Genomic DNA, 11167 nt, shown 5'->3' with positions numbered 1-11167 from the left:
AAAAACTCTGCTGGAATATTTCCAACCCGTTCCATCCACCTGGCTCCGAGGGCAAATGGAGGGGGCGGCCGACCTAGGATAGCGGGGCCAACCTGAGACAATCTCCCGCACACAGTGCGTGGGATGGGCCAGCGGGCCTCTGGGACTCCAGAACTCAGAACCCCAGACAGCGCGGTGTGGCTGCATCCTTGGCACGTCCTTGATCTTTCCCCCTTGCTCCTGTACACCTCCAGAGGGCCGAGCCACGATCAGGTTTGTAAGACAAAATATGAATAAAAACAGAGCTGCAGACTCGTGGCCACCTCACACTGGATCTCTAGAAATCTAAGTCGGCTTGGCCAAAGCCATCTGTCCTGTCCATGGCGAGGTTTCTAAACCTCATTTCTGTCCCAGGGAAACTTTTAACTCCCTTCTCAGCTCCTAAGTCAGAGCCTTGGCCTGCTCTGGGCTCTGGAGTCAGACCTTCGTCTGTCCCTCGCTCTGAAGTCCTTGAGCCCGAGGAGGGCCTGTCTCGCTCAGAAGTGGAACTTTCTGGATACATGCCTGTGACTTTTCTTTCTGAACCGGGGGCTCCTTTGGGCTCATCTCCAGAGGTCCTTATGTCTCCATTTGAAGGCTCCTCCTGGGAGCCTTTCTGGGAGAGCTGAGAGCAGTTTCCCAAAGATGATGTTCTGGATGAGGAGAGGCCTGTTTTCGGGCCTGACCTTTGGCTGGGGGTGTCTCCACCTGGGGCGAGGGGTAGTGTGAGTTTCCTGTCTTGGTCTGAGCTGCTGTGTCCAGAAGCCTCACCTGACTGGCCCTGTCTCGGGCCAGCCTGTGGACCCCCTTTTTTCTCGCCTTGATTTCCTCTTCCCAACTCTGGCTGTCCCTCTCCTTCAGTTTCCTGGACCTCTGTGGCATCATTCTGTCCTCCTGGACTTCGGTCACCTCCTCCCAAGGCTTCACTCTCCACACGGACCTCAGCCTCACAGCCCTCCTCTGTGTTCTTGTCGTTGTCACCTACGCCCTGCCCCTCCCACTCCACTGCCCCCAGGTGGTGGCCTGTGGAGGGGTCTGTGTTCCCTCCTCTCTGCTGAGTGGCTGCATCCTCTGCTCCTCCCGGACCTTTACCTCTGTCGAGGGTCTGGCTGCCTTCATTCCCATCCCCCTCCTCTGTCCCCAGGCCCCCGCCTAACCCCAGCTCCAGGCCTCCCTCAGCTTCACGTACAGCCCCTGTCCCCGAGGGGTCCCTCTGAAGCGGTTCCATCCCTGCCTTCTCAGGGGCCATCCCTGCTGTCTCCCCATTAGCACACCCTGCTTTTTTCTTCTGCAGAATTTGCTGTAAGTCAAAGGCCTCTTTGATGGGTGCTCTGGCTATGCCCATTGTGTCCTTTGAGGACCCAGGGCTCACTTTCTTCCTCACGCAGGCCTCACAGGGACAGAACTCCTCCCTATCAGTGTCCCCACCCAGCTGGGTCCCCAGGGCTCCACTGAGGTTTGGCATGTCCTCCAAGGAGAAAGAGGGGGTGCCTTGGGCCCTGGTCTGCTCCGAGAAGGCCGAGAGGTTGCGCAGGCCTCGGAGGCGGTGCCTGCGCTGCTCTGTCTGCAGGGACGTCTCCCACCTGAGGGCTACCCTGGGAGGCCCCAGCACCTTCCTCCCGGCCCGGCTCTGGATCTTTCGGAGCTCCTTTTCGGTGCTGCCCTGGAGCCGCCGGCTCACGTCCTGCTGCAGCTCAGCCACCATCTGGTCCAGCAGGTCGCTGTTCTGCAGGCCCCAGCGGGCTCGGAGCTCGGCTGTGGCGCTGGCCAGGTGGGCCAGGAAGGCCTTCTCCATCTTCCTCAGCAGGCTGGACACCCAGAGGGGGTCAGGGTCCAGAGACACTCTGTGAGCCGTAGAAGTGCCCTTCTCTCCAGCCCCCTGGGTGAACGTGGCCTGCGTTTGCTCATGGTCTGTCTCAGCTGCTCTGGGCAGCTTCTCCAAACCAGGCTCAGCGTTGGGCCCACTTTGACTCTCACTGGCATTTGAGTCTCTCTCAGCGAGGCTCCCAAGGGTCTCTGCACGTTTCTCTCTCCTCCCTGGAGGGCGCAGCCCAGCGGAGGAAGGGTCTCCTCCTGCTCCCTCTTCCTGCGCGCTCTCATCTTCCCGCGCACCCTCCAGGTCCTGAGAGCCAGCCCCTGGTAATGCTTGTCTCCTGGCTCTTTCCTCTTCTGGAAACCCACTGGCACCCTCTCCTTGCGGCTCTGCTCTTCCTTTTTCTTCTTGTATTTTCTCTAATTGCACCGCCTCTTCTTGCACCGTGTTTTCAGCTACTTGGTCCAGGTAACTGCCCAACATCTGCTCCCCACTGCTCCCTCCTGCCTTGTCCTTCCTGGTGCCACAAGCCTGTGCTTGGGAACTTGAAGAGGCCGTGCAACCACTTGACTCTTGGCTTCCCAGTTTCTTTGGCTCCTCCGAGGCTCTGGAACCCGGCCTCTGGTAGGGGATTTCCAAGGGCCGCTCTGTCCTCTCAGAGACCAGGGCACAGTCCATGGCACAGGGTCCGCTGCCCTCCCCTGAACCTCCAGAACCACTCCCGACATCCACACCGGAGGATGATGTTGGTGTGAAGCCCTCAGTCATAGCGTGGGACCCGGGGCCTGGCAGAGCCCGGCACCTGCCCAACTCCCGGAGGCCTGAGTCCAGCTCACCTCGCCCGAGGCCACACCCCGGCCACAGGACCTGGAAGGTGCTCAGGAGCTCCCGGTACCGAGGAGAGTCTGTGAACCTCACTTTGCCAGCGGGAGACCCAAGGTCTTCATCGAAGAATTGGAGCCTGGTGAGACAGGTTATAAGGGCCTGGGCAGTGTGGCCGAGCCTCCTGGCCACCGGGCCTGACACTTCGGGCAGGCTGCTGGGCCGGCTTTGCTTGGAGCCCATCAGTGCTTTCATGATCTGTATGGAGGCAGAGATCCTGCTGGGAAGCACACACTGGCCCTCACCACAGCTCCCAGCTGCTCCTTCACGTACTCCAGCCTCCTTGGGGGCTTCAGCAACCCTGCTATGAGGAAGACCCTCTCCTGACTGGGGACCAGTATCATCAGTCACTGGGAGCTCACTTTCTGGTTCTGCCTTTTCACTAAGGACCCCTTCCAGAGATGGTCGTCTGGCCTGAGTTGGCTCCTCCAGGCCTTCCGGACAGTGTTTGTCAGCAGGGTCTTCTGTGGGGCCCTCCAGGCTGTCCCCTGCCACATCCATGCTGTCACCCACCACCTCATAGTTCATGGGTACAGGCTCCTCCGGGATGTTGCTCAGCCATTCACGGACCACGGCTTCTGGCGAGGCTCGGGGCAGAGCACCTGGTGTCATGACACCATTGCCCTCTTGCTCCTCCAGACCTTCCCCTCCGCCAGCCACCTGTCCCTGGAATATTTTCCCAGGCTGGCGGCCTAGGCTGGGGCTGCCCCTTCTCGCTGCTCTGACTGCTGTCCCCATGCCCCCTGACTGAGAGCTGGGGGTGTGTGGGCACTGCACGTTTAGCAGTTCTTCCCCCTGCTCGGCACCCCCTGGCCCCGAGTCAGCACTGGGGACTCCGTTGCTGATGCATGAAGGGTGTTTCTTGGCAGAGGGCCGTGCCCTGGGTGGAGCGGGACAATACCCACTGCACAGCAGGCAGGGCTCAGAGAGGGGCTCCTGGCTGCCCTGAGGCTGGGAGGCCTGCAAGGCCTGCGCCTCAGCACCGGGGGTCCTGCAGACCAGGAATGTGCCCATCTGTGAGTAGCAGCCCCCTTGGTGGGCTCCTGGCTTCCCCCACTCATGCTGTCCAACTGGCAGAATCCAGGGCCGGGAAGGCTTGGGGTCAGCGCCGCTGGAGCTGAAAGAGTCCGACGTGTTGGAAGGTGCGTGTGCCCTGAACTCGGGATTCCCTTTGGTCCCAGCAGAGGGAGAGAATGGGGGGTAGAAATTGGAAGCACAGTCTGAACTGCTCACAGGAGTAAGGGGGGCACTGCTGACCCCTCGTGCATCGTGGGAGTTACGAGAAGCAGAGGAGGGTGCTCCTGGGTCCCGGGAAGCTTGGTTCTTGGCGCTAGATGAGCTTCTAGAAAAGCATGATGCTGGGCCGGCTGGGCAGACCCTGCTGGTGCTAGAAGGCCCCAGCATTTGCCTGGACACAGGTGAGTCGAGCTGGCAGTGGGTGTCCCGTTGGCTGTGGTGCTCCCTGGGGTGTCCTCTCTGGGCCCCTCGGCCAAGGCCAGAAATGCTGGGTGAGGACAGGGTACTAGCTCTGCTCTCCTGCTTCGTTCTCCTGCCTTTGGCTGAAGCGCTGGTGGAAGGTAAGCAACAGCCCTCTACAGTGTCCCCAGAGCCAAAATGGCCAGAAGCCAGGGGCAGTCTTGCCCCAGACCCATCCTTGGCCTGCGGGTATCCAGTGCCCTGTTCACTCCCCTCGGCCTGTGGGTCCTCGTTCCTCGGAGATGAGGGATTCACAGTGGAGGAGCAGGGTCCTCCCTCATGGGTGGCCTTCCGTGGGGAAGTCACTGCCCTTGTCTTGCTGGGGCGGCCGTGGTGCCACTCACCCCTTTCGCTGGACTCCTTGTGAGACCTAGAACTTGCTGTGGAGTCAGAAAGGGCACCTGGCACGCCTTGGGTCCTGGGTTCCAGGTGGCAGTGGCCCCTGCTGCCCGGCCCTGCTCCCTCTGGCCCTAGGCCCTCACCAGCCCCAGGTGTGCCACCAGCTTCCCCGCCTGACCCTTCCTGGGAGGCAGCCCCAGAGGCCGGGTGCAGGCCACAGCTGCCCAAGCTGCCCTCTGCGGAGCAGCAGCAGGAGTTTGTTTCAGAGCCTTCTGGAGGTCTGTCACTGGAGGCAGGGCTGACACTGTCCTTGCTGCTTCTTTTCCTGCCAGCCACCCCTTGACTCCAGGGGCCCCTGGAGGGGGATTGCTGGGCCAGCTTGGACCTCCCCTGAGAGGATGTCCCCTCTCCCTGGGCCGGGTACAGGGGGTTTGTCCAGATCTCGTATCTGGACGCTGGCTGCCACTGGCCTTGTTCAAAGATTTCCATGCATCCTGCCTCTCGGGTCCCCAGTCCCTTTGCCCCAGGCTCTGAAGAGCCCCCAGGGTGGCCCTCCCACACACAGTGGAGGGGGTCCGCCTCCCCCAGAGCAGAGCCCTCCTCACTGGCCCTTCTGGTCCTCCTGGACCACAGGAGCATGTCGTTGCCTAGTAGGTGGAATCGGACTTTCATCTCCACAGACAGGCTGCCATCCTCGTTCAGGTGGACTTTCTTCTCAACGTCATCACCAGCCACCAGAGGGCCGAGCTGGGCAGGCGTGTCCTGAGGGTGCCTGTCGGGACCAGGGCCCATCTGGGTGCGATGCCGGGACGCCAGAGGCTCGCTGAGACTAGACCTCTCGGACAGCAGGGAAAACCGCCGCTGCCTGCTGCCCAGCCCGGACCTTGAGTGGATCACACTCTGCTTGGCCTTCGGGCCCCAGCTCCCTGGCACGCAATGCAGAGTAAGAGGAAAGAGGAAAAGACAGTGAGCTGCTGGGGGTGCTCCAAGGCAGGAGCAAAAAGGCTAGTCATGAGCCTTTCACACCTAAACACCCCTGCTACCTCCCAAACCACACAGTCAGGGCAGAAACCCTTCTAGAACAAATATCCAGTCTGCTGTTTTGGAATGAGCATAACAAAGTGAGATGAACCTGAGTCTGAATTCAATCTCAGCCCCGCCACTCCCTAGCTGTGTGGCTTTTGGCAGAGCCTCTTCTCTGAGCTGTAAAATAAAAATAACAGTATCTATTTGGAAGTATGTTTGAATAATGCAAGGCAATGCACATAAAACTTCCAAAAAAAAACTTCCTGCAGAGTAGCTAGAGCAAAGTGGGTCCTCGATAGACAGCAGAGGAGGTGAGCAGAGCTGCAAGTGCCCAGAGCTAACTCCTAGCCCTGCTCACGTCCACCCCCAGCACAGGAAGCAAAATCAATAAGCTGCTGCAAACGTACCTGCTTGTAAACTGTAAAATGCTTTGCAATTATTAGTGGTGATTTATCATCCTAACACTCATCAAGCTTTGGGGTTGATAAATGATTGCAGGGAAGGACCTGGACACACAATAGCAGGTCCTGATAGTCAAGCCTGCACCCCAGTCATGAAAAAGATGAGAAGGGGCTACTGCAAATAGAAAAAAATGACCTCAAGAAAGAATGAGCCCCTAGTACTTTCTCATTTCATCTCCTGAGCTAACACTTGACAAGAGGAAGGGGCTAGTGGAGCGTGAGCCTGTGGCCAGCAGAAGAACAGACTGCCATGCACCCATCTGAGCAGGAGAGGGTTTTGTCAAGCTCTGCTCTTTCATAAGCACTGAATGAGACTGGGGCCTCCTCCAGAGAGGGGCTGTGGCTAGTGGGTCTCTGCACCCTCAGTACCTGGCATGTGGCAATCACCAACACCACTATTGTCATTTCTTAACAGCTTTTCACAAAGGGTATTATTTTGTTTGCTTGCCAAAATTTGCCTGTTGTCATGCCAATAATTTTGCTGAAACTTATTCTATAGTTGTTAGTTGCATTTTCAAAATAATGCTTTTTTTTTTTTTTTTTTTAAAGCAAAGCCTAAACGCTAGCCCATAGTAGGCCTTTGGATGAATATATAGTTGGATGCTTAGATTGGTGGGTTGGATGGATGATCGATGGGTATCATTAGTTTTAGTCCATTTGCCCCCCACTGTTGTCTAAGAGAATCAAGACTCCCGAAAGATGCAAATGGCACACACCTGTGGCCCACTGCCTCCACAATCTCATGCCCACCATGGTCTTTAATAAAGCTTCAGATCCTAGGAACTTAGCATTTAACGTCTCCTAATCCCTATTCTCCAAATACCAGACTCTCCTCTCTCACACCCAGTCAAATGTTCAACCAGGTTAAGGTTGATGGCAATGAGAAGAGGAGGGAGAGAGCCCCCAAACAACTGGTTGCCCAAGAATCAGGGCCAAAAGCCGGTGTCCTAAATTATCCAGAAAAAATATCTGCCCAGCTCTCCTGCACCACTATCCATTGCAAATAGCATTGGGGAAACTCCAAAACCAGCTCACCATTTTTGTTCCTTGAAGTCTGTCCTGATAAAGTTCCAGTCCCACTTCTTCTGGCACCTTCCATCACTGGAGGTCTGAAGGGCTCATGACCAGCACACACTAGCACCGAGGGACTGTGCAGTAGAGCCTTCAGAGAATCCACCTGAAGGAGAGTGTTGAGTCAGGAGAACATCCCTTCTGCTCGAGGAGACATGGGTAGAGGAAGAATCCACTCACTCTGTCCCTTTCCTGATGTTTGCCCATCCCACCCTAGATTTCTGATCCAAAGGAAGGATCCCATCCACTAGCCATAAAGCCTCCATAACCAGCAGGGGACTAAGGTCCTACCATCATAACCTTCCTCTCTACCTACACCCTTCTGGTCCGAGGCTGTGGATTAGAGGTTATTCTGGATGCCTCAGCTGTAAAAGACTTCATGAAGCCTTTGGCCTGCTTCCCTGCCCACACTCACACCCTCCAGAATGGGCATTTTTTAAAGCAACCAGCTTCCATATGGAGACCTGATTCACTCTCACCCTTTTCCCAGGCATTGTCCTATCTTGGGTTTGATCTGTTTTTCAGTATGATCTGAACCCATCACCTCTGTTTCTGCCCCTAGTGGAGTGGAGAAGGACAAGGCACTGTTCTATGCACAGGTAGCCCTTCCGTCCCAGGCTCCTCCAGGGGTTCTCTAGGCTCCCCCTTGCTGCTGATGCCTTCCCCCAACCAGCAGGATGGCCTGGGCTGGGGGTTACGGGGGAAACTTCAGTGCTGGGTTGCATTCCAGGAAACAGGTCCCTACTTTTAGAAAAATCTCACCTGGCCCTGAGGCCCCTGCATATCTGAGGGTTTGCACTATTTATAGCATAACATTGTAATGAGAAGTGTTGGGGAATTTAGTTCCATCTTTAAAGTGCTGAATCTGTTCTTTTTTGTTTTCTCAAATTAGAAGGGTATGTTCATTAACAAGGAAATGAAAAAGAAAGAAGGCTTGCATCTTCTCCTCCCCAAATGACATTAAATTTCCTGTCCACTAGATCTTTCAACCAGTTAATTAAAAGTCTGTTTCAAACTACCAGGTTCATTTCTCTTTTGATTTAGATCTCTGGTCCATTGCAAAAATGCAAACATAACCCAACTCTACCAATTTATAGATGTAGCCATACTTCTAGAAAACCAGACTTTTTCAAGGAAGAAAACAGTATTAAAGGCTAAATGATGCTCCTGTTTTTAGAAAGAGGCAGAGGTCTAGGACCCACGGGGAGAAAAAAGAGCATTACTGAGAGTGTCCATCCATTTGAGGACCTGCAAACAAATAATAGTGACAGAGCCTGTCCTGGGTGCAATGAGCTCCCTTTGTTTACAGAAACACTGATAGCTCTGTAGTAAATCTATACGAAAATACTCTAATTTTTTCAATTAATTTATTTTGCACCTGCTCTCTCCCTCTCACCACACCTGCTAAACTGTAGCCCATTAATTGTAGGGACTGAGTCTTATTTGCCTGTAACATCTGCATGTAGCACATGCTAGCACATAGCAAATGCGCCACAGTTTAGAAATGTTCTTAGGTTTCAACTCTGAAATAATTCGAGCTGGCCCTATCATTTGCCAGCCATACAACTATGAGCAAATGACTTAACCTCTATGCCTCCATTTTTTTTTTTATCTCTACAAATGGTATAATATTAACCACCTCATGAGTTTGTGTGGTGGAGGCTATGCCTTAGATTTGTCAACGTCTATCCCACTGCTGCAGGGCTTAGAGAGCTCTAGACACGTTTCCAGGAGACAGGGGCAGCTCCAGCAGCAGTGGCCAGGCCCGGCGCCCCGGTGCTCCTGCGTGCCAAGGTACAGATGTGGCAGATCCTAGGTCTCAGCTTTAGAAGCCTGGATGCCACAACCGAGAAGTCCGCTTGAGCTCCATGATCACAGCAGCTTCGGGCAGAGGTAGTGGCTTCCTGCAGAGCGCCAGGTGCCCTTCCTATAAACCCAGACGCCGTCCCTCCAGGTGCCCAGCGACTTGGAAGCCCCTAATGCCCTGTATTAAACTACTGTCTGCTTAAGGTAATTTCTGTTTCCTGCACTGAACTCTCACGCAATAGGTTGGCTAATAGGAGAATTAGATAAGAAAATAATGCAAATGTGCCAGGCAGTGTCTGGGGCTCACTAAGTGCTCGCTAAACGGCAGCTAATAATATGAATATCAATTGTTTGTTTGATGAACTGACTGAATGTCTCCACGCTACCCACCTTTAATTAGTAGCAGGGCAACAGCCTCTTTTTAAGGATAACCTCCCCATCTCATCTCAGTATTTTGATCTGCAGTCCAGAGAACGTTTTTAAGAAAGCGTCATGCCCCGACCGCCTACCTTTTCCCCATCGGGCGAGTACACCTGCTTCACGGGAAAGTGCAGAAGGCCTGAGGCTCTGCTGAGAAAGGCCGACAGGCTCCTCGTATCTCTGGGACTGAGAACCACTGTCTGCTGGGATCGAGGGTCCCCATTCTTAACCAACATCACCCTCCTTGGAGCTTTCGGATTTTTCCAGAAAGAGGATGACCCGGACACCTCACACTGGCCTTCAACATCCTGAGACTGCTGAGCAGAGGGGTTTCTGCTGCATGGCCGGCCTGGTCCACCAGGGGTCTTGGGGAGCTTCTTATCCGAGCAGAGGTAGCAACCACCATCTTCCAGCTGCTCCAGGGCGCTGAGGCTGTGCAGGCCCCTGGGGGTGGTGACGGAGCGCACCCCAAAGGAGAGAGGTACGCGCTGGGAGAGCTCATCCATCAGCGTGCCAAAGCTCTTGAAGGTGCGTTGGTGGACAGCCAGGCGAACCCCAGAAAACCGGGGGTCCCCTCGCTTGAGGAATGTTATCTTTTTAGCTGGCGTGACCTGGGTGACAGAGGGGTTCCGGGCCATGGGAGGCAGGAGGCACTCGCGGTAGCTCGGGGCCTGGGCACCCCTGGGGGTGCTGTTCATGGCGTGGAGGCCCAGGCAGCTGAAACTGAGCAAAGGGAGAGAGTCGGAGGGCAGCCCAGACATTCTGCGTTTCCTCTCCATTTTGCTACAGAGCTGCTTCCTGCCCACTCCAAATTTGTTCCACTCTGCTCTGCAAAGGCAGGTTAATCCATTTTGGTGGACTAGAAGGAAGGCCAAAGGTTTGGCATAGGACAGATCTGAGTTCAAATTCCACCCTACCCCCCTTACTCCTTGTGACTCAGGAGGTGAATGACATGCTCTGTGTTTGGTGGACCCGCCTGTCCACTGCAGCCACATTCACTCTGCAGAGTGGTTATAACAAGCAAATGAGTTTATGCATATAGAACACGGGCACAGAGCAAGCACCAATACATCGTGGTTCCGTCCCTTCCTCTTCCTGTTTCTCTTACCCGGCTCTACCATCTGAACTCCTCTGAATGCCTTAGGGTTTATCTCCTAAAGAGGTGGGTAAATAAAGGCAACACCATGGAACCCAGATGCGAGAACACAGGGCAAGCAGTGAGGAGGCCTGGGCACCTTGCCCACTCTCTCTTAATGGAAAATCTAATCCCCAGCTCTCTGGACTTTCATCCTTCAGCTACCAGGTAAGAGGGCCAGACCACAATCCCTTAGTCTCAAACCCTTCAGGGACCAGAGTACAGACAAGGAGACTTGTAACTCAAAGAGGATGTCACCCCTCGAAGTGTGCTTTCTCCATTATATGGTATGTTTGCTTTCATATGAAAAGAATGCTCCCTCCCCCACATCTCTTCAGAGTCTTTGGAAGATGTGTGATGAACCCTATGGGTGAGTACCCCAGCTATCTGCCGTCAGCATGGGAGCCTGGGGGTTCAGGGCAGCCATGGTTGGGTCAAGGCCATTCGTCCAACTGTTCATTTTTATTCCCACTGTGGGGGAGCTCCCCGCCTCACCTGGGATTCTTCAAGAAGCCTGACTCTTCCTGTCCAGGTCACCATGCCATGCTCTGTTCTATGAACCTATTGGCCAAGTCGTCCTGAAACTCAGTTTTTACCCAGATATTTCCTGTGCCCTAAGCCCTTAAAGAGGCTCGCAGAAAAATCCCAGGCCCCTTATCCCATAATTCAAGGCCTTTCTGGCTTCCTCCTGTCTACCCCCTAAGCCTCGGCTCCTGTTCT

The 11167-nt window shown here is 54.8% G+C and overlaps 1 protein-coding gene across 1 annotated transcript; it reads right to left on the bottom strand.

Annotated features, from left to right (window-relative positions):
* Nucleotides 1–316: 316 nt before the first annotated feature.
* RP1L1 (RP1 like 1) lies at nucleotides 317–10010 on the bottom strand. Its single transcript, XM_087815973.1, has 3 exons — nucleotides 9402–10010; nucleotides 7051–7192; nucleotides 317–5454 (listed from the first exon to the last, which is right to left on the bottom strand). The coding sequence occupies exons 1-3, from the start codon at nucleotides 10008–10010 to the stop codon at nucleotides 317–319; spliced, it is 5889 nt and encodes a 1962-aa protein (XP_087672099.1).
* Between the last annotated feature and the right edge of the window lie 1157 nt (nucleotides 10011–11167).

Source organism: Miniopterus natalensis, chromosome 4, assembly GCF_054644295.1.
Source record: "Miniopterus natalensis isolate mMinNat1 chromosome 4, mMinNat1.hap1, whole genome shotgun sequence".
NCBI classification, from domain to species: Eukaryota; Metazoa; Chordata; class Mammalia; order Chiroptera; family Miniopteridae; genus Miniopterus; species Miniopterus natalensis.
This window is presented reverse-complemented; position numbering and strand designations above follow the sequence as displayed.

Bases quoted from the DNA above. Each gene is read 5' to 3' on its own strand.
- RP1L1 (XM_087815973.1), bottom strand. From the start codon at position 10,010: ATGAACAGCACCCCCAGGGGTGCCCAGGCCCCGAGCTACCGCGAGTGC. The intron at 7,193-9,401 runs GTAGGCGGTCGG...ACTCTCCTTCAG, and splicing joins ACTCGCCCGATGGGGAAAAG to GTGGATTCTCTGAAGGCTCT. The intron at 5,455-7,050 runs GTGAGCTGGTTT...ATTGCGTGCCAG, and splicing joins GACTTCAAGGAACAAAAATG to GGAGCTGGGGCCCGAAGGCC.